Genomic DNA, 22,977 nt, shown 5'->3' with positions numbered 1-22,977 from the left:
GGTGTTTTTTATGGTCTGGGTGGGTTTTTTGAATACAAATTAAAATCCAGTGACTTTTTTTCCCCCCCCGGCTTCCCTTGTAACTCGCAAATTAAAACTCCCCTCAGGAGCCGCTCGCGCCGGCTCGTGACCCTCGCACACCTGAGGGAGGCGCGAGGGGGAATTATAAGTGCGGTTAACAGTGGTACACATATTCAGGTCCTCTGTACGCCAAAGGTTTAGAGATTTTTTTGGGGTTGGTTTGGGTTTTTTTGAAAATCCAGTAAGGCTTTTTTCCCCGGTTTCCCTGCAATCCGCGACTTCAAACTCCCCTCGGGAGCCGCTCGCGCCGGCTCGTGACCCTCGCGCACCTGAGGGGTGGGAACGGAGCTCGGGGGAGTTATCAACGCTAACGACAGCGGAGCTAATTCCGCTTCCCTGGTAAACGGAATGCTTAGAGCGAGGCTCTGAAAACAAGAGTTGAACGAGGTTACCCCGGCTCCGCTATAACCACCACCATTAACTCCTCTCAGCAGCTCCCCGTGCCGACTCGTTACTCGCCGCCCGAGGGCCGGGCGCGAGCGCACCTGAGCGGCCACCTCCGCTCCCAGCCACCTCGGGGCAACCCGGGGCAACCCGGCCCAGCCCGGCGCCATCCGCCGCCCCTCGCGGCTCGGTACCGAGCTCCCCTCAGCGCTTCCACAGCCCCGCTGCGCCTGCGCGCCGCCCTCCCGCCGCCACCGCGGCCGAGGCGCGGCCCCGCCCCCCGGCGCGCGCTGCGCAGGCGCGGCGGGAGGGCCGGCGATGAGCGTCCTGCTGCCCAATATGGCGGACTTCGACACGATCTACGAGCTGGAGGAGGAGGACGAGGAGGAGCAGGATGAGCCCGAGCCCGTGGTGCGGAGCCAGGAGCTGCCCCGGCCCCGCGACGCGCCCGATCCCGTAGCGGTACGGGGCGCCGGGCACATCACCGTGTAAGGAAGGAGCGGGGGCAGCGTGAGGGGCCGGTGTGGCGGGGCGGTGGAGCCGAGCCGGGAGCGCCGGGAGGGGTGAGGGCAGAGGGAGCACCGTGCCCCGGCCCTGCCGGCCCCAGCCCTGCGCCCCCTTCCCCTGCTGTGTGAGGGGAGCTGTGCTTTCAACGTGCGCATTTTCCGGTAGCTCGAGGGAACCCTCAGCCGTGAATGAACAGCCGGAGTTGGCTGTCGGGTGCAGAGGCTGCAGCGCAGCCCTGGCAGCCCTCCCTGGTTGCTCCTCTTTATCCAAACAATTTGTTAGATAAAAAGCAAAGTCCACGCGATGCGAGGACGGACGGGCTGTTCAAACCATCTCGCTGTGACCCTTGTGTGCCACAGCCGAGCCAGGGAGCCCCCACACTGCACTGCAGAGGAGGCTCCTGCCCGTGCTGTACTTTATCTGCTCCAAACTTAGTTGTGAGTTTGGTTTAGATTGAGTGTTTTTATCGCTGGAACACAGCGTGAGCCAGAATGTTTGCTGCTCATTTAAACAGTTGAACAGAAGACGAGCAAGCTGTGTTTCCTTATATGTAATGTTTACTCGTAGGGATTTTCTTAGTATTCCTGCTCCAGCAAGCTGAAGAATTAATAGAACTAAGCGCATCCTTCACAAGTTGTTGGTTGTCACGTTAATTTTCATGGCAGGGAGGGAAGTATTGAAATTTATGTATTGCAGAGACCCACCAAGCTTGTGTTGCTTCGGCTCTGTCTTTGGATTGGATAAAATTCACATTTCTCTCTGTGGATAGGTGCAGTGTGACCTAGCTCCCTGCAGCAAAAGCACGGGGTGGGGAAGGCTCTCCCATCCCATGGGAAGTGGTCTTGGATCTGCTCCTGTGTCCTCATGGAAGCCTGGAGCAGGCTTGCCTTGAGCTGCTGCCAGTGGGGAGTTGCTCTGCTGCACCGCAGTGCATTTGCTCGTGCAGATGGAATTTCTTTGTGTCCTCACCCCAAATAGCTGCTGGCCTGACTAAAGGAGAGGTGGAACACGAGCAAGATGCTCAGAATACCAAGTACTGTCTTAGGAGTTACCTGATTGGAAGTCCTGAACTGGAAAAAAAACATTACATGCTCATCTGCTTTGCCTTCTGCGATGCTTTTTGTGTGTTAGTGGTGTTACTTGCAGTTCCTCCTTGGCTCCAGCATCGTTTTGGGATGGGCAGGAGCATCTCCAAGAACTAGTGATGGCTACATCAAAAAAAGCACTCTTGTCTTGTCAGTGAACTGGAAATCCTTAGCTAGCTACATGCCCTTGTAACCACCCGAGCTGAATCCCCATCCAGTTTATTTTCCCTTTCTCCCACTCCTCTCAGTTTTCTTCCTGTAACAGGACCTACCTGCATGGTAGGAGGCAGCTTTTATTAGCTCGTGTGTATTTTTAAATCTTCTTATACTGATAAAAACAGTTATTGGATGTTACCAATAAAATGCAAGTAAACCCTGGACACTGGAGTCCATTTTCCTTACCTCTTCTTAAATGGGAACTGGTTTGCTTCCCAAAGAGTTTGTGTGTTGGAGCTCTGTCACTTTTTGATCACACAGATGCTGCTGCTTTTGAAATCAGTTGGCTGCAGAAGCAGCCTGCTCCAGTTACTGAAGGGAGAGACGTCATCCAGGAAAACCTGGGTTTGTTTTCTGAACCTGTCTGGAGTGCTGCTAATGAAAATGTCTGTCCTGACAAGTCAGACATTGTTAAAAAAAGAAAACCAACTCTCTGTATAAAGCCATTGTTTTCCTTGGGTTTTTGTTTCAGATGTCTCCTGTTCCTCAACTGATACTGGCCTTCTTGAATACTTTTGGTGCATAGAGAAGGGATAATTCTCAAATTCCAGAGTCATCTGCTTCAGCTTTTCATGTCCAGTTCTCTTATGAAACTCCCAAGCTGGTAGATTCAAACACCGAGTTTCTTGCATGAGAATTTTTATTGTGACCTTGTCAGTGAGCTGCTCACTCTAACAGAGTAACTATTCTGCAGTATCCAGCAGTACTAAATATAAATTCCAAGAGTTTTCTGAGGCTACTGAGCAGAATCTTGCATTTCCCACTTTACTTTTGCCAGCCCTTCTACCCCTGTGTGTGATAAGAGTGACCATGTAAAGTGTATTTGTTCTATTTTAGTCAGAGAGGATGTGTGTAAAAATGGTTTGCAAAATCTGTTCATCTTGTCCGGGATTCTTTGAAAAAATTCTGTCATATTTATTGGTTTTTAAAGCTTTTGAATTTTAGCACAGATAAATTACTAGGTCCTACTAAATGCCTTTTCTTCTGCAGTTCCATTTTGATGAGTTAAAACCACCTTGTTTGCTGTTTCTCTCATAGTCAGTGTGACTCTGCTTGGTGTATCCAAGTATCTCCACACAGACATTTGTAGTGAAGACTGAGTCATGCCTGGCAAAGCAAAGGCAATAACTTCCAAAAACAGAGCAGTAACCAAACTGTAACCTGGTTATAGAGTTGCATTTATCTGCTATAATTTCTCCATATCATTAAGTCGGTGTGGATGGATGGTAATGAGGTAATGAAATAACCATTAAACATATTTTTGCCATTAGTGTCCAGCTTCCTGCTGAAGTCTGCAAACCTCCTGGTTTTGGCTGGAAGTTACCTTTTGGTATTCTACCCTGTTTTCTGTAGGTGTGTCCCAGGGACCCACAGTCCAGGTGCTGATGAAAAGTCTATTTTCATCAGCTGGAAGACAGTTGAGAGAACATTTGATTATTATCTGGTATTGTTCCACCTTCCACATATTTAAAACAGCAAATGACCTCAGCCTTCCACTTGTTACCAAAAACTTTGTTTTCCAAAACATCATCCATGGGTAAGGATTCTTGGATAGCTCTGTTGGCTTCACAGGAAAATGTTCTGAACTGGGAAATGTTAAAATGTTCAAGGAGATTGCAGCTCTGGGCTCTTGAGGAATGTCATCTTTACCATCTAATGCTGGCCAAAGCTCAGCTGATACCTCCTCAAGAGCAGATCTGGGATCTGAGCTCCACCCTTGCACAGAGGTTCAAAATAACCTGGATTAGGTGTGGGGGAAGGAGCTGTGCTTCCAGGGGCTTGGAGAGCTTCACTAAACAGGTTGAACTTGTGCAGTCTAGTAAGGCTGATTGCTATCTAGAAATACAGGAGTGGGAGAAATGAGAATGAGTGAGGTTTAAGTCAAACAAAATAAAAAGGCAAAGCACCTGTAAATATTTCTCTTCTAGCTGTAGGAAAGTGTTTCCAAAATCTTCCTGTTTCAGTTGTGGGGACAGAAAACCTGAGCTCCTGCCTTGTAAACTAATGAATGTTATCTTGTGGTACCTGTTGCAGGTGAGGTTTGCAACTGGTGGTTCAAGATGTTCATTCCAGCCTTTCAGTGAGGGATTTCTGCATTTCTCTTATTATAGCTCCTAGGACAAGTTGTGTTCTCAGCACTCTACAGATGGAGGAAAATGAGGTGATGGGATTTGCCTGATGCCATCCATGAAAACAGGGAAAGAGGGCCAGAACTGGCAAGTGAGGTCATCCTAGTTCCATTGCAGCCTCTAGGAAACAGTGCCTGGCTTTTCGAGGTACTTGTCATGCAGTGAGAAAAGTGCAACCAAAGGACGTGGGTGACTGAGCTCAATTTCTAAATGTTACACTTTGGGCAGCTTGCACTGAGGAGTCACAGAACTGGCCCAGAAATAAATCACAACCAACTGCTGTTTTAAATGACTTAAAGGACAGCTACTGCAATTGATGTTACAGTGATTTTTAAACATACTGAATTTTAGAAGATTTCACATGCCTGCTCGTGCTAGATCACTAGTCTGTTGTAAGAAGTCTAATTAAGTTCATTACCTCCTCATCAAGAGTTGAGATTTTAACTTCTTTACTTGAAAGATTCTAATAACACGTCAGTACTTTTACAAACTTACCTGTAAACTGTAGAACATCCTGCTTCAATATTTTTATTTTATTTGGTTGTTGAGTCACCCCTGTTCTCCATCTTACAGGAGTTGAACGTTTCTGAACTCTGCAGTAAATAATCACAGAATAGTTTGTAAAATTGTGCTAAAGACCATCAGTGATTCTGACTCAAAATAGTATTTCAAGGAGAGTTAAAACATAAAGTTGAATTCTTTGGCCACTCACAGGGGTCAGTGTGAGAGATGCCTTGCTGTAACTCAGGTTTCCTGGATGTGCTGCCACTGAAAGGAGTGATTTGGCAGCTAATAAAAATTAGGGGGTTTTATTATGTTTCATGACATCAGCTTTGAAATGTAACCCAAAACATACTGTGATCTTGTATTCCTAATCAGATTTATTAATCAGAAAGCACTGCTTTATCTTGTTCTTTATGGAAATTGGGGTGCAATGGGAATTTTAATGAGTGTATGTGATCAGTGAGATAAAAGACACTACCTGTGGCTTAGGAAGTGTTTGAACTCTGAATTGTTGAAGGTCAGAGGAGGGTTCTGAGGAGCAGCTGGTCCATGTTTGTTCTTTTTTTTCATTTCTTTTGCTGTTTCCTAAGCTCCTGCTCCTGGCCTCTGTAAGAATCAGTGCTGTGGACAAGATGGACCTTTGGCATGATTTAGTGGAATTGGTCTGTTATATGGGTGGAGTGAATAATTCTTGAATTTTCTAGTAGTTCTTTTATTGTGTTGTCTGATTGCTTCTACTTTGTGATCATTTCAGGTTGTTCCATTGCTGATGCACAGAATAGTCTGTGTTCCTCAAAGCAAGCTTGTGAATGTGCTTTAAAATTTTAGTCTTTTTTTTTTTTTTTTGAGACTGAAAAGACTATTTCATAGCTCTCCAAGCTTCCTTAAAACTAAATATATAACATTACAAAACCTGGACGATCTCAGCTTAAAAAGAAAAGGTACAAAATGTGGAGGCTGACTTGCCAGATTATAGAGAGAATGGAAATGTGCTATATTAGTAACCTTTGTGCCTGCCTAAAATCTTACTGGTTTTACTGTTTGGGGTGTTTTGTAATGTTTTACACAACTACTGCTCTTTACAAGAGGCTCTAACTTAAATTATTCTTTGAAGGACTGGATTGAACTTCACCAGTGTTGTTGCCAAACATTTCAGTCACTGGGTTTCTAGAGACAGCACAAGTTTTTCTGTTCTGCCTCTCTCTCTTCTTTAAGGTTGATTTGACTTTTTGTTGCTTCTGAACAATTTCCATTGTCAGTTTTGGGTATCTGGGTTGTTACACACTGTATGTGTGATATCATGATGTCCAGGGGAAGGTGCTGGAACCTTTAAGGTCCCTTCCAACCCAAACCATTCCACAATTCTGTGATATTTCAGCAATATTGGTATTGGTAAAAAGGTGTCAGTTTGACTCAAAGCAAAGTTTGTTTCTTCAATAACTCCTTTAATACCAGATGTATTTGTGCTCTTCTTTTTGGCAGTGATTCTTTCAGATATTTTGATTTTTTTGAACACAGATACTCAGGAGATAGTTTAGCAGAGCTGACTTGATGTACAATATATTTAACTTTTCATCAAACATACAGATTGTAGCTGAGGGCCAGCTGCTGCTGTGTTTTGTTAAATTACTGAATTTTAAAGGTTCAGGAGTTCTGGAATAAATGGTAACAGGTTTACAAGCCAAATCCAGCTCCCTGGAGCTTTCACTGGTTGTAATGAAAATATTTTGCTCAAACTCCAGAACACTTCAGTGAAGAGTAGTCACAGTGGTACCCAAAACTTAATTTTCTTGAAGTTCATAGTTGTTGTAAAAGTGTCCTTTGTGTAGGCTGTTACTCATTTTGCATGAGGTACCACAACTCAGCCCAAAGGAAGTTTTTGAAACCACATCTTATCAATTTCTAAGATGATGATGATGAATGGGTTCCTTAAAATAAACATCTATTGCATGTGGAGCAATTGCACGTGTAAGAAAATAAAAGGACTGTTGAACCTGGGATTTCATAGCTGAAGGGTTTTTTCTTACAGAAATCAAAGATTGAAGCTTGCTGCCATCCAATTGGAAAAGAATTTTTGCACTTCTGGAGGTACTGAAGTAAGGCACCAAGCTGTGTTTGTGTCTGAAAATGCCTGGATGGTACACGAGACCTTAGATTAACTTTGATCAAAAGCTCGTGAAATAATGCAAATGTAAGGGCAAAAGAAATTAATAGTGGTTTCTTTTCAAAGTAAAAACTCTTATTGCATTTTTTTTTTAATTAAGGGAAACAAAATAAGTTAGGTGGAATATATTTTGTTTGTCTCTTTTGTTTTCAAGGTTTGGCTTGAGCAACAAGTTTGATACAGAATTTCCTTCTGTTCTGACAGGGAAGGTAAGTGTGAGATTAAACTGTTCTTTTCATTGGGAAGAGCCAGTGCATCCAGTGGTTTCTGTGTTGGGTACCTGAGCATGAACCCACTAAAAACTGTTACCTGTGTGACCCAGCTGCTCAGTGCCCTGAGTGGAGCTGGAAACAAGAAGGATTTGCAGTGATTGTTATCATTATTGACATTCCAAACACAGCAGAGCTCACCATGGATCCCAGTGTTTCCATGCAGACCTGAAAGCAGCACTCACTTAACCTTGCTTTATAAAAACCTGGAGTTTGTGCTCCCTCCTGGCTGAATTAAACCAGCACAAATACTAGACCTCTCTTTTGAGTATGCCTGACAAGCCTTGGGTTTGTTTAGACAAATCTCTGGAATTGAATCTGTTTTATCTGAAGCTTTACAGAACAAAACATAGTGTTAAATCTACAAATTAAATAGGTTTGGAGTACTTTTTCACAAATACTGTTTGGTGTTAATTAGTAGTTAATTCTGAAAATTAGTGGTGACAAGTCTCTTGCTTTCTCTGGAGTCCTGTCATCCTATTTAATGCAAGTGTAAGAAACTGTAATTTGTAGCTATTAATTCAATCTTCACTAAATTCTAAGTTAGTTTTAAATTATTTTTGTAATTGTACTTTTTTAATCTTTTAATTGCTTAATTCTTTTTCTCTTAAACTTTTTTCTTCCTGCTGTTTCACTCTCTAGTGCTTTATTTTTGCTCTGATTTATATTCCCCTCATGTATCTTTTCCAGAATTTGGGAAGAAAAAAGTTTATTTGGCTCTTTCTACCTTGTCTCGTGTCATCCCATAGAGCTGCACTCCCTCTGCAGCCCCTTGCAGAGGTTGAGTCATAGCAACAATCCACTAAACACAGCTGGAAGGTTGTTCCTGCTTCTGCCAGATCCATCTGGGCTTTCTCCTCCTGCATTTTCACACCACAGCACCACGAATAAAATCCTTGTGTTGAGGTTGTCCAGCTGTTCTGACAGCAGGACCCCTGAAAAGCAGCTTTTGCTTGGGGTTTTGGGGTGCTGAAAATCAGCTTGGGAACTCTGCCCTTGCTTTAGGATCTCACTGCTGACAGCACTTTGCATTTCACCACCTTGTCTGAGGTTTATTCTTTTCTGGGAAGCTCCTTTCTGATCACTGAACAGCCACAATACATTTTGGAAAAAACTATGTTCTTTAGTTCAAGTTGTAGCTTATTATAAATAAGCCTCTAGAAAATCCCAGGCAAGAAACATGAAAACTAAATTTGGTTCTATAATTTCATCTCTTTTTATCTCTCTAAAATATATTTGGGTTATTAACAACCAGGTCTCCATTTTTTCATACCAGCATCAATGGCTGTCACATTTTCCACTTGATTGTCCTCCCCTTGTTAAATAGACAGTGAACAAAAGCTTAATTTAAAGTTCACTTGGGTGCTTGGACTTAATTTAGCAAAGAAAGGAAAGAGGAAATTCTTCTGTTGGCATTTACCCTTTGTGTTGTGGGGGTGTAATCAGTGCTACAGGAGTGCCATGGGCAGGGATTTGCTGCATACAGGGATGTTCTATGTTGATATTGTTGATATTCTGTTACCTTGTGGATTTGAGGGGCTTTCTGAGCAAGGAAATGAATTCCCTTTTGTCAGGGGAAAGCACCAATCAAACCAGATAGTAAACACATTTTTCTTCCTGCCTGCCACATGCTGCCATGAAAGACATTAAAAACCACAGTTGTGGGTCTTTTGGTTTTTAATACTTTTGTCAATTGCAAGAAATAAAAAATCTGCTTCTTCCTGTGGTTGAGGCAGTCAATCATTTTAATCCCTATTGAAAATGAAAATTCAGTCATTTTTTCCAGTGAGTTTTCCTTCAAATACCCTGTTAGATAATTCACAATAATCAGTATTGTAGTCAACTGAGACCCCACTTTAAGACCCTCTGTTGTTAAAATGTAATTTTTTTGCTTTTTATGAAATCAAAATTTATGACTAACAGTGATTGTTTATATTTACAAATTGGGATTAAAATGTTTACTCTGAACTTGCATTAGTCCTCAACCTCTGTAAGACAATGTCATAGTTTATTCATATTGCCTGTGTAACATTGAGTTTAATGGCTTTGCTGTCCCCTGTGAATTGATATTAATAATAAATCCCATCTGCTGATGGAGTGTAAGAGATGAAGCCACTAGATGGGCTTGATGGAGTTCTCAGTCCTGGTTTTCTTTAGAATAAATACAGATGTAAAAGAAGTAGCTTTTTAAAGCAGGATGAAAATCCTAATTAGAGAAAACTCTGTAGCCCCACCTTTCTCCCAGAAGCACAAACCTTTGGGATTTATCCACATTCTTGTGTTAGTCATTTACCTAAGCTTCCTCCCCTCAGTTTGCCCATCCAAATAATGGTGGCAGCAAACCTGATTTTCTTTTTGTGAAATCTGGAATCTCCCTCCTCCTTCCCCCATTTTCCCAATCTCCCAGTTTTTACAGAGACTGCAGAGCTGTTACAGGTTAGCCTACAGCTACATGCTTCTAATTACATCTTCAGTGTTTAATTGAGACTTAATTTGTTGCTTTCCTTGGGAGAGGTGAATGTGTACGTTAGAGGGTAAAGCATAGACAATAAAATAATAAAGGAGAGGAAAATCCCAGGTATGTCAGATGTTTGGCCTGGCTAATTCAGCTGGATTAATATTTGTCTTGCAGGATGAGACATAAACTCACCTAGTTTGTAAATCCTGAGCCAGGCTTCTCTCCAATTGAACATTATAAGAAATAAGATTTGACTACACTTAATACAGAGGCAATATTTAACTTTTAATACTGTAATTGGACCTTGGCCTAAATGGGGATGGTAGTTAAATTTAAATCGTGTGTGCTACAGGTTTACAGGCTTATTAATTCTCTTAAACAAGCTTTTAACAAAATATTCTCTGTGATATGGAGCACAATAGCATACACTGCTCCAGGTGACCAGAAAATGATGGAGGCAGTGATCCTTAAGGGGAAAAGTTGAATTTCCTGCTCTGATCTTGAAACAAAAGGGGTCCAGCCCAGAGAGGAGTGTGCAATGTGAGCCATAAAGTGAGGGCTGGGCATTGTGGTGCCTGTGATTGATAGGGCTGCTGATCATGGTGATTGAAGGAGAAAGATCAGGCCTGCTGGGCCTTGCTGGCTCCTTTCCTGTGTTTGGAGATCCCCTGCATCCTGTTGTAAAATATTATGACACCCCCTCCTTTCCTTTTATGTGTTTTTGTTTTTTGCCCTCCTAAAAGGAGCTAATGTCACTTCCCAAGGTGTACAGCACAGCCAGGAGCAAAGTGCTTATCTCATTCTTTTCAAGAGCCAGACACAAACTCTCCAAGAGATTTCCAGAATTAGTCAAAACCAGCATTTCTTAGGGAGCTGTCTTTGTGCAGGAGGAGCTGTTAATTCTGTTTGTTTGAAGTACATCAGGCCCTTCACATACACCTTTCAAAAGCTCTACCTGCAAGAAGACAAGAGTTAAAATTGTGGCAGAAAATCAACAGTTCTGTGGTGACTTTCATTTGGATGCCATTTCATTATTACATTAGAACAGTTATTGACAGGTATTTTGTTCTTAGTCACTGTGTAACAATGTTTAACTGTCACTGAGCTGTAAACTGAGCAACTTAATTGTGATTTCTTCTGTTTATCACAACATGAAGCTTATCTTGGTCTCCAGTTCCTTTAGTTTCACATGAAGATGTGCCATTACTGACAGATATATTTGTTGTGATTCCATTTCCTAAAGGCAGAAACCATCCAATAGTTTGGGTTAGTCAAAAGCATCTTAAGTAATTTCATCTGATGTTGCAGCCAAGAGATTCACCTTTACATGAAAATATTTGGTGAGTTAGCAGGTAGTGGTGCTTTCAGAATATTTTATTAAGGTAAACATCAGACCAAAATTCCTGAAATGGGAATGTTCTGTTGCTTAGTGGCATCCAAAGTTGGTTTCTGGTTTAGCCATTTGCTCTGCAGGAAGGAGAGTACTTCAACTTTCATCTTAAATTGTAGGAACATGTTGACCTGATGTGAACAGTGACTCCCTAAAAATTATCACAGGAACAGGGAATTTCCCTGTGCTTTCTTCTCAGGTCCCAAATTTTTCTGCCAGCTGTGATCTGAGAATCTGGTTGAGTTCTCTTGGTGTTGGATGTTACCACTGATAAGGGTTATTGTTGTTAAACTGAATTCTGGGCTGTGCTGTTCCATTGTCTTTGGCAGGTTTGTTCAGCTGGATTTGGAGGCTGGGCTGTGTTGTTGTCAAGGTCCAGTAAACTTTGTGTCTGAAGGAAAAGGAAACGTTCTCTTTTCTTAGGGAGTCTCATTGCAGAAGTATAAATGGATTCTAGGAAAATAAAACTACTTCTTTTTATATTTCACATAAACAGAATGTAAAATTCTAAAAGATTTATCAAAGGAAGTGCCATTTGTAGATTATAAATATGAGGCCCATGGAAACTTCCTTAGGAGTTGAGAATGCCAATTAATGTAGGAATCTCAGTTTGCTTTGAGGCAGTGACTGCAGCAGCTGTGTGAGGTTACTGCAAACCACCACCCAGATGTTCTTTCCTACAAAACTCTCCCACGTTGAAGATGAAATGGTTTTGCTCATGTGCATCTGGTATTTATTATATCCCAGTACAAGATCTGGCACTGGCAAAGAAATCCATAAAACCTTGTTCCAGAGACATGCAAGTACAGGACAGTTTGCTACATTACAATGAGATTTTTTTTCATTGCAGACGTCTCAGTACAAAGGATCTCAGGGGGTTTCTTTGACCATTTTCTTTTTATTTTTTTTTCTTAAACTAGGGTGTCTCTTGTAAAATAGGCAATTTTTTTAGTTGCTCCATTTGTAGATGTAAAACAAAACAGTCTAATGTGGGGGGGCAAAATAATTCCTTTCTATGTATTTATTCATTCCTGCTATAAAATAATGACACTTAAATTATGCTCTCATGTTATTAACTGTAGGCCTGGCTTGTGTGCAAGCCCAGCTGCCCCCTGACTCTGTAGTGCCTGGTGAGCTGAATGGCCAGGAAACAGATGTTGGATTTATTTACTCCCTTCCCTGCAATACTTTCAAGAATTCAGCTCAATAGGCAGAGGCAGCAGCATCAGGTCCTGTCCATTTCCTGCCCCGTGGCTTTGCCCCTGCTGAAAAGGATCTTTGTCATTTAATGAACTTTTGTTGGTGTTGCTGCCCTTGTTTGCAGAGTCAGATGAGCAGAGTTGGGCTTGCTTGCTTGGGGGTTGTGGAGCAGTTGCACAGCTTTGTGTACAGACTCACTTCGGGGATTTGCAGGAAAGATGGGATTTTTAAAATGGTTTTGAGTTGTGCCTGCCTGGTCAAGTCTCTTGTTGGTCCTGATTTATTCTGCTTTGTGTGTTTGCTGGATTGTGTTAGAGTCAAGGGTGTCATCTTGGAGTCACTGCCTCAAATCCACGTTTGACTTGTCAGATGGAAGTGACTTGGATTCTGTAGGGAGATGAGGGATTTGGGGTATGTGAGTAGGTGAGAAATGCAGTTATTGGAGGAAAAAGTTTTCTGGTACAAAATGGGGGTTCCACTGTGACTCTGCAGTGACAATACAGGTGTAAAATTCCTTAATTTCAAAAAGCTAGTTTTCAAGAAGTAAGCTTTGTTCCTAACCCTGTCCGAGGTGCATTACTCTGCCTTAAATACAATCCAGTGTATTTCTTTGTAGGCTTCCCTATTTTAGGAAGCAGCCACAAGGGAAGCTGTGGCTTCATTATGGGCCACTTCAGGAAGTTCTTTGTGGACAGAGCCTTCACCCAGGCACAGTGTAGCCTTAGAGTGGTGTGACATTAATTTGGACAATGTTCTCCCCTTTCTATTTTTACTGCAAAGCTCCCACATTCCCTTGGAAAGCAGAGATCTGTCATTCTTCCACGTTTTTGCTCAGTGTAGCCAGTGCATGTATTGGCCAGCTGTGTCCCAATTCTGATTTTGTCTGGGCTCACTGTGTTTCCAGGCCCATTGATTAATTACTGCTGCAATAAATATGGAGGAAGCTGTTCATCTAAAAGATTTGGTTTTTTTTAATTCAAGTTTGTGCAGTGCACACAACACAAATGAATTTGTTGCAGGAAAATGACTTTTCATGCTCACTGGGTGACCAGTGCTTTAGAAGATGGTGTCATTTTCTATTTCATTTTAACCTGTAGAGGCAATTTCTGAGAAAATACACCTGTGCTGGCTGTCCCTGAAGTTGAACCCTTGTGTTACAGGTGGCCCCTGAGGAATTCAAGACCAGCATCAGCAGAGTGAACGCCTGCCTGAGGAAGAACCTCCCTGTCAATGTGAAGTGGCTGCTCTGTGGCTGCCTGTGCTGCTGCTGCACTCTGGGCTGCAGCCTGTGGCCTGTGGTGTGTCTAAACAAAAGAGTGAGTCCCTGTTTTACTTTATTCCATGGATTTTTAAATTATTGGTAGGATTAAATAACTTTTCGTAATATCTTCCCTGTTTTAAAACCCTGGTTTGGCCTCACGTTCTAAAAGGTTATTCTGGGTTTCATTTAGAAAATAGAAAAAAAATGAAATTACATCAAATTAGCAGTTGGCTCAATAGTTTTAAGAACAGCAGATCTCATCTCAGTTCAAACAGCATGGAATATATGATACCCTAAATTTCCAGGATTTCTCAAGGTCTAAGAATTGAGAACTGAACCTTCATGACCTTCAAAGAGTGGCAGAATTAGACTGAAAAATCACTTTTCCTCTTGACACCCCCATCCCCACTCCTTCCACCCCCTAAATAAATATTTTTAACATCTGAAAATCACTTTTTTTATATGCAATAGACACCATAACATTTCAGAGCTGGGGTTTATTTGCTATATTTTACCGTGCTGTTTCTGTTAAGAACAATTACAAATTTATTTTCTAAAGACTTCTCCCCCCAACACAAAGTTGACCACTCTTGTAATCAGGTCCAAAGTAATAATTTTGAAAAGCACTTGAGTAATACCAGGTAAACAGGATCTCAGTTACCTCTGTGGTTTACATTTGGAATTGATTTATCACAGCAGTAAATATTGAGGAAGTGCATTAAAGTGTTAACTTGTTGAAATGCTCATCACTGAAGATGCATCACTAAAAAGCTACAGGACTTGTTTTAGTTCATTTTAACTGCCTTTATAAATGTAATTATTGCAGAGGTTTATGCCTGAGAGATACAAAAGGAGTATTTGCAGTTTTAAAGCTACTGTAGCAGTGAAAATCTAAATAAAAGCCCATGTGGTGATGGTGTATTAATTATATGAAATTCTCAAAGCTACAGAGAATATGCACCAAGTAGGGAAAATGATGGCACTTCTGTGGGGTGATAACAATCATGGAGTGATTAAAATTAAATGTACACCGTGCAGGATCATCACAGTTGTCTTTTTGTGACCTTCAAAATCACTGAAACTTGAGAAATCATCTCCTCTCCACAGTCGTGGAAAGAGCAGGACATGAAGGACACATTTGGTAGCCAAGAGCTGAAAATAATTTGTGAACTGGAGTTTGGTAGTGAGAGTTTTTTCCAAGATCCAGATCACAATTCCATTAGCAAAATCTGGAAATTAAAGGTATGGAAATGAGTGTTTTCAGCAAAACACCTACAATGAGTGCAGGATTTGGCCAGGAGAATTTGGCAGACTCTGTTTTGTTGGCCGTGGGAGGTAAAAACACCAAAATCAAAAGGATCTCTTACTAACTAAATGAACTCTGGAAAAGCCACAGGCTTAAGCTGGACTTGATCTTAGACATTTTTCCAGTGATTATAAGTTAACAAAAAACCCACGAGTGTTTCCTTTTTTGAAAAAAAGGGGAGTGGGAGGTTAAAGTGATAAGACTTCCATTTATTTCTTCTTTGCTTCGTTCTACTTTTATAAAACTTAACTTACTATAAATTAAGCTTAGCCAGAAATGCAGCAGTGAGGTCCTTGTGGATGAGACTGGCTGCTGAACCATTCCTGATACACTTCTGACTTCCTTTCTAGACTAGAAGATCAATTCACAAGTTATTAGAATGGGAAAACAACAGACTATATCATAAGGTAAGAAATTTGTAGTTTTGGTTTTTTTCAGCTTGAAGAATATTGGCAATGAAGGATTTTAGAGTCTTGTCATAATTCCATACTTTATCCTGATCCTAAATAACAGATCTGATAATTCAGTATTGCTAATGCTTGTTGCATTACCCATCCAAACAAGGCTGTGCTAATCCTTTGTTAATTATTTCCTTAGCTTGGTTTGCACTGGAAGCTGAGTAAAAGGAAATGTGAAACTAGCAATATGATGGAATATGTGAGTATTGCTTGTTATTATTGCTAGTCAACAGAACTGTGATTAAATAAGAGAAAATCCTTCACTTAATGACCCTGTACAAAAAGATCTCCCAGACAAATGTGCAGTTTGGTTTGTAATTTGGAATGAGGGAGACCCACTGGGACTTTCTGCATTGCAGTGATTCCCACACCAGCACCAGTCCATAGTTCCTTAACACTTACCCACCCTTTCCAGTGGTATTCATCATTCCTTTGATTCAAACAATTGTGCAGGAATACTGCATCTTTATAGTAATGTGGTTTTTTGGTTGGACCTTTCCTTTTGTGTTTTTGTTTTGATTTGGTGGTTTGTTTTTTTTTTGCCAGCTCAAAATTTCACACGGTTGTAAACAAGACAGACTTTGTAGGAAAGCAGAATTACAAATTTTTCTGTGGTTCTGCCACTCCCCTATCCACTTTAACAGGTAGCTAGGAAGGTTGTGGAGGTTTTAGGGAAAGAGATCCACCCCAAAAACAGCCAAGCACCCAGAATCCCTCTATTTCAGAATGAGTGGAATCTCTGTTACCCTGGGGAACATTCCCTCCTCCCAGACTATCTCAGATCTATTTAGTCTTAGGAATTAGCTAATGTTCATGGAAATTGTGTTGAAGCTTTGAACTTTTTGGTTACTGTCTTCAGTTCTTGTCTTTTTCCCTTCTTCAACAGGTAATATTAATAGAGTTCTTACCAAAATACCCCATATTTCGACCTGACTGAGGAACAACATTGGTCTTTCATGTTACCTGTCATTTTCTACCCTTAGTGCCTTGTAGATGATTTTGGAAAGAAGATGGTCTACTTTGCTGTGACTTAAAAATGTTCTTCAGTAGAAATCTTCCTTGCTGTTACTTTCTTTTGTTAAGAAGAGAACAATTTGCACATTTTTTTATGTTAAACGAGGCTTCTATGTTGCACTCTGAATTTTTAACATTACCAATAACTGATAGAGTTGCCACTAGGGATCTTAACATCAGTGCTGCTTAAACTTGTTCTGAGCATGCTGCCTTATTAATTTCTCTCTTTGCTGTCCTCCAACGTGCATCCTAAAGCTGTGTCATCCTATATTTCATCCTAAATGTTGCAATCCTAGAAACCCTCAGTAGGAATGTCCAGGTAAACTCCAGTAGTAATGATTTTAGTAGAACCTGCTTGCATAGGACTTGCAATCAACAGCACTGGTTTTGTCCTGCACTTTGCAAAATCATCATTTACATTTAAGGGGGGTTCATTATTTTACCCACTATGGATTTGTAAATATTGACTCTTTGCATAATGTAAAGTGTGGTATGCCAAGGTTTACAGAATGTATTATAGCTCTTATTCTATTGCCAACAGTCCCCCAGCATCTGGTCCATGTGCTCGTTCCCCTGGGATTGTACAGCCCCACCCACACTGGTTTTATGGGAAAGCCATAAAGAGTTTGTACATATGTCAGATGTGTAGGGCTCAGTTGCACTTTGTTTAGTAAATGGATGAAAAATGCATAGCATTTCTGTCTTTTATTTGGAAAAGTATTTCAGGTGGTGCTTGCAGCACCTGAAATACAAAGCTGAAATCTTCACCTCTGCAAAAGCTGTGTTTGTGGGGTAGATGGCAGCTGCTGTTAACAAAATACCCTCAAGTCTCTTTTGAAGTGAGGAATCTATGGATGTTAAGTTCTGTTTTGTTTTGAAGTCAGGAAAGATTGAGCTCGAATTGGAGATCTTTGTTACAAAGGGGAAAAATTAGGAACAGCCAAATCCAAGCTGAAGTAGCACCTTTGTTATTGTGGTGTGGTTGTACTTCAGCATTTTCACAGCCCAGTGGCATGAAGTCCCTTCCAGTGGAAATAGGTTTTATCTCAGTCAAAGTGGAGTTTCAAAACATGCTGAGGAGAGGAAGTGCAGCAGTTGAAAGGGCTCCTGAATATGTTTTGGCAGTCAGGCTCTGTCTGGAGAGCCAGGAAAGCCTTGTGGAATTCAGTATTATTTTGGATTCTTCCCTGTTTGCCTGATCTCAGGAAGGGAAGTCATTGTAGAAAACTTCCTCTAATGGCTGACCTAAGCAAGAGCCCTCGATAAAAGAAAGCAAATGGAAATTGTTGCCAGTTCCCTGCCTTTCCTAACTAGAAACAACACAGCCCAGCAGATAACTGAGCATCTGCAAGTCGTGGTGGATTTCATTATCAGTGTCCAGGCATTTCTTTGCAGCATCTTGACTCCCTGCAGCATCATCCCAAGTTGCTTTTTAGTTTCAGGGTGACTTGGGGTTTCCTCTGAATGTATTTGCATCTCTCCAGTTTGCAATATGCTATTCAAATACAGTATTTGTAAGACCATTGCATTCTAATACCTGTAGTAGGTCAGATTCCTTGTACACAGTGTTTACAGAAGGCCAGTTTTATGCAAGTTGTTACTGAAAGGGAGTTTGTGCTGTTTCCAGTCCCAGACTGATGGTTCAGAGTCTGAAATCTGCACATTTCATGCAGAAACTTTGTTTGACTGGTAGATTGGTGACAACTAAATGTGTAATTGCATTTGTAACATGAATAAAAACCTCCTGTGTTGTTTGAAATTATCATTAGCTACACCTTGCAATCAGAGTTCCTTTGCAGAACCAAGCAAAGTGTTGTCTCCAATTTATTTCCTTTTTTTTGGGGATGAGTGTTAACTGGAAGCAGAGAAAATAATGGCAGAAAAAGGCAGAGTAAACCAAAACTGAAGTGGCACACCCAGTTCTTTCTTTGGGTTTCCCTGACAAATGAGTTTCTGGAGTAATTAACAGAACAATGAAGGTTTCTTACTGTTCTGCCAGAACTTTGTTGTGCAAAAAAACTCCAAAAAATCTCAGCAGGTTCTGATTTTCTTCTTCAGTGACTGTTTTCTCCCTCTGCTTTTCCAAGTGGGAGAACAGGCACTTCCCATGGAACCACAGAATGGGTTGGGTGGAAGGGACCCCAAAGCTCCTGTCATTCCACCCCCTCCTTCCACTAGCCCAGAGCTCCATCCAAACTGGCCTTGAACACTTAAGCACATAATATTCATTTGTAAAGTTTACATAAATCCTATATATTTTAATTTGTCCTTAATTATTAATTGTGCAGTCTTCAAACCATGAATGGGTCTCGTCTTTGTGTTTTAATTGACATTTAATTATGTGGCCATAAAGGAACTGGTAAAGAACCAGAGCCAAACCTGTCATTTACAGTAAGCTCCATGTTTTAATAAGCAGATAAATTTGCATTAAAATGCAAAACCAGCAGCAGTATTATATTTGCATGTGAAAGACACAGGATTCATAGCTCACAGAAAGGTGAAGGCAGCTGGCAGCACTGCTGTGAACTCTATACACAGGTTCTTTTTACTTGGGCTGTCCTTTAATACAAAAACATCACAAGTAATTCTGTGTCCCAAGACTGGAAATCTCATTTTCGACAGTAAATGATCAGCATGAGTTGGTGAAGTGTTCCATGGAGGATATCTGTCAGAATTTGTAGCAATGTAACAGATTAATGTCAGCAGAGTGAGTGCAAGTGCTGGAGAAAGTGCCTTGGCTGGTTCCAACACCATTGTGAGAGAAGGAGAAAAGGGATCTGGTCCCTCTCAGGAGTGGGAGTTTGCAGCAGATTTTTAAAAGCAGCTACTGTCTACCAAATCAGTGTTTATTTCTTCACATCAACATGTTGACACTAATTTTGTTTCTAGATTTTATCCAGGAAATCTTTGGGGTTATATCTAGAAAGTTTTGTGTCTGGAGAGTGCTGAAGGAGTGCAGAACTCTGGCAGAGGATCAGAGCTCTCCTTAGTGATTGGCCACCTGCTCCTGCAAAGGTGTTTTCCCAGAGGAGGAACACAAAAGTGTTCAAACATGCACACCCAAGTCTAGGGAATGTGGGTTCAGTTGTAAATGGGTGACTTTAAAACAGGAAAAAAACATTATTACATTAGTATGGTTTTGATAAATACAAAAAAAAAGTTCCTATGTTTTTCTTCATAGGTACAAAACTCCGTATGCAAAACCATAAATTGGTATTTATTATTGTCCCACTGACAGTTTACTACATTTTCTTGTCAACACACTACCATTGGAGCAATAAAAATGTCGAGCTATTAACATTCACCATCAATTATTTATCACTTTAGTAAGCAATGTTATGTGATTCTTCTGCCATTCTTTTGTTTTCTGCTTTTGGTGTTCTTACAGTGTTGTAACATACTTGTATTGCTTCTGAAAAGTGGTTTTGTTTAAGCTGTATGAAACTGTGTTCTTAACACTTTTATTCTGTTTACAAGTGAACAGCCACTTTTTTAACAGGACCTCACATCTGGAGAGTTTTCTCTCTATTTTTTATTTTAAATGAAAATAAAATTCTAACTGAGCTTGCTTTCTACAATTTACTGCACTGGCTTGTGCCATTGAAAGAAGCTGGAAGTCAGACATGCTTCATCACTTTGAGACATTTTTCTTTAATTAAATTCAAAGATGAAAACCTTGAATAGTGCAATGTGTTTATGGGAAAAAAAAATTGGAAATTTTCTGCATCTTTGGGATGGCAGCAGTGGTGGGGTGTGTCTGAGACACACCTGCTACAGCCTTGGCTGCCTCAAACAACAAGACTTGGAAAGCTTAGGAAGGATTTCCAAAGGTGAAAACTGCAGAATGATCATCCAGTCTGATTTTCCTGGTGCTCTACCTTCCTGCCAGGACAGTGCTGGAGTCCCCATCCCTGGAAGTATTGGAAAACGTGTGGAAGTGGCCCTGGAGGACGTGGTTTAGTGGTGACCAAGGTGCTGCTGCTGCTTGATGGCTGCACTTGGGGATCTCTGAAGTCTTTGCCAGCCTTAACAATTCCATGGTTTGGTTGGTGCCTCACAGACCCTCCCTTGTAAGGACTTCTGGAAGGAATCTGTCCCTGCAGCATTCCTCTCCAAAAGCAGAGGTTTGCTCCCAGCTCCCAGCTCACCAGCCCGAGCAGGGACAGCGTGTGAGGGTGAACAAATCCCTGCCTTCCAGAGGGGTTTGTGCCCAGCACAACGCAGCCCTTTGTGTGTGTGACCAGCCTGGCTTTGGAGCTGTGAAAGCAGCGCTTCAAACCAAAGCCTCTGGCTCATCCCTGAGGGAAAAGCTCACATTCCTGACAGGGGCACGTGCAGTGTTTTTGTTGGAAGTGGTTTTGGGCAAACCCAGGAGCCGGCGGGGCTGACTGGAGCACCGAGCTGATTCTGGATGTTGGCAGGGAATGTTCCTGGGGTGTTCAGCCAAAACAGGGATGAGGGGCTGAGTCAGGAGTCAATCCCCTCGGGGGCTTTAGGAGATGGAATTGCCCAGACTTAGCAGCAAAGGCCTGTGTTAAGGATATTTGGGATTTGGCCCTGGCTATTGGAAGGCAGTCTCAGACCTGTTGGTAGAGTAGCTTTGCTGTGCTGTCTGTGCCAGTGTATTTATAATGCTGTGTCTGTCAGCACTTGAACTGTTCTAGCTGAGTTTATTTTTCTAGTGAAGCTTGGAGAGACTTAAACCCTTCATTTCTTAGACCAAATTAAACGTTAGCCTCCTCTCAAAAGCCAAGTTCTGTTCCTGTGCATCCTGCTTGCATTTATTTGAATTAATTTTCCTGGAATAGGAGTGACCAGGAACAATATTCCAGTTAGTGGCTCATGGCCAAGGTATTTATTTCAGTGTTGATAGTTTCCTCTCTTGTGTGACAAGAATGTGATCCATTAAATCTAAAGGGTCCCATTTGTCTCCTTCGTGGCTGTATTGTATTTCTGATCCATAGCTGTTCTGTGATAAATCTGGGGCTATTTCTCTTCAGCCACTTGTAGTTTATACAAGTTCCCTGCAGACATTCTCATTATCAGTCCAGACTCAGCATCTGACACTTTGTACTGGTGAATCTCTCAATATTTCCATTACTGTGTCTTCCCAGTCCTCCATTTCTCCTTGTATTTGTGTTCCCAGTCTTCCTGTAAAAAGTGTTTGCCACAGGCTGATTCAGTCTGCAAAATTAACACAAATGAGTTTACTAAAAAGATTAGTTCACAGATTGATGCCTGAATTTTGCTTATGATTTTCTAAATGCCCATTTACTTACTTAGTCCCTGACCTGCTTGAAATATTTCTGTTATTTCTTCATCTGACTGAATCAGTAATTTCCTTGTTGTGGTTTATCTGAGAGATCGAATCTACCTGGACTTGGTTGATTTTCATCTGTTTATTTTAGAAACGTGCAAACAGCAGATTTGGGTCTGGGCTAAACTGCTGAATTCTACATTTTCCCTAATCGCTGATTGTGTTTGGAGAATGATCCTTTCAACATATTCACATTTTATTTCACATGCTTTATGTAAACCTTACGATCTCTAGTAGCCTTTCTTGAGCAGTAAATTAAAATTTCTGCAGGAAATAGGTTTGTATATTTCTATTCAGTGATTACAAATATAACCTGAGATTTTGGCTAGAAAAGAAACTTCTTTACAACAGTGTTGGTCCCATGGGATAGGTAATAAAATTGGAAAGAGGAATTACAGTAGCTCTCAGACTAGTAAGAATTTAAAATTAAAAGGCAAATATTAATCAAAAGGTGATGACTGATCTGTATTTACTGTAAATCATACGGTGTGCAAGCTTGGAGGAGTAATTGAAAACTACTGGTTCTCCAGAGAGTTTCTACAGGGATCTCCTTGGACTTTTTTGACAGTGAAGTGTCTGAATAGAGCAGCAAAATTCATAAGGAATTCTGGTTCTATTGGAAATGGAAAACAGTGGAAAATGGAAAGCCACTGTTGAGGTTTGTTGGGGAGCAGCACTTTCCCACCTCTGGAGAGTTAACCTGGATCCTTGGGTATCACCAGGCATCAACTCCCGGTGATTTTTGGATTTTGGATCCAGTTTTATGGTGAGTATTCGTTCAGCATTCCCAGTGTAGGGTCCAGCAGGGCACAAGGAGCAGGAATGGACCCCAGCCACACCGGAACCACAGGGTGGAGAGAGGGAGTATTTTAACCCGGGATTTTTCTGGCACTGTTCAGTGCATGGAACAGGTAACTTGCTTCAGGACTCTCTATAGTTTTTGTGAGCATTAGTGCTGAAAATCAGCTTGCTCTGAATTTCCCTGTGGCACTGATGGAGTTGAGGGCTCTGGACGAGAAGAGGGTGATGCTCCCACTGATGGAGCTGCAGAAGGAGCCTCAGGCTCTGCATCTCCAGGCTGTGAAATCCAACACAACATCCACCGAGGAGCCGCACAGGTGCCAGCCGCACGCAGCCAGTCCCGCCCGTGTCCCCAGTGCTGGGGAGCAGTGACACGGAGCGGCGTCCAGCGCTGCCCGCCAGTGCTGCGGGACTGCTCACGCCCTTCCCGCGG

At 41.7% G+C, this 22,977-nt stretch overlaps 1 protein-coding gene across 1 annotated transcript; it reads left to right on the top strand.

Moving 5' to 3' along the window:
- Positions 1 to 752: 752 nt before the first annotated feature.
- Positions 753 to 20,107, top strand: CHIC1 (cysteine rich hydrophobic domain 1). Its single transcript, XM_014877130.2, has 6 exons — positions 753 to 953; positions 7,225 to 7,279; positions 13,548 to 13,703; positions 15,305 to 15,361; positions 15,552 to 15,611; positions 16,299 to 20,107. Exons 1-6 carry the CDS (start codon positions 784 to 786, stop codon positions 16,347 to 16,349), a joined length of 549 nt encoding a protein of 182 aa, XP_014732616.1. The 5' UTR covers positions 753 to 783; the 3' UTR covers positions 16,350 to 20,107.
- Positions 20,108 to 22,977: the final 2,870 nt, after the last annotated feature.

The sequence above is a fragment of the Sturnus vulgaris genome, chromosome 14 (genome assembly GCF_052056855.1).
Source record: "Sturnus vulgaris isolate bStuVul1 chromosome 14, bStuVul1.hap1, whole genome shotgun sequence".
Taxonomy (NCBI): Eukaryota; Metazoa; Chordata; class Aves; order Passeriformes; family Sturnidae; genus Sturnus; species Sturnus vulgaris.
Note: the sequence above shows the minus strand (reverse complement) of the source record. Positions and strands in the feature narration are given on the sequence as shown.

Bases quoted from the DNA above. Each gene is read 5' to 3' on its own strand.
- CHIC1 (XM_014877130.2), top strand. From the start codon at position 784: ATGAGCGTCCTGCTGCCCAATATGGCGGACTTCGACACGATCTACGAG. The intron at 954-7,224 runs GTAAGGAAGGAG...TTTGTTTTCAAG, and splicing joins GGCGCCGGGCACATCACCGT to GTTTGGCTTGAGCAACAAGT. The intron at 15,362-15,551 runs GTAAGAAATTTG...TTATTTCCTTAG, and splicing joins ACAACAGACTATATCATAAG to CTTGGTTTGCACTGGAAGCT.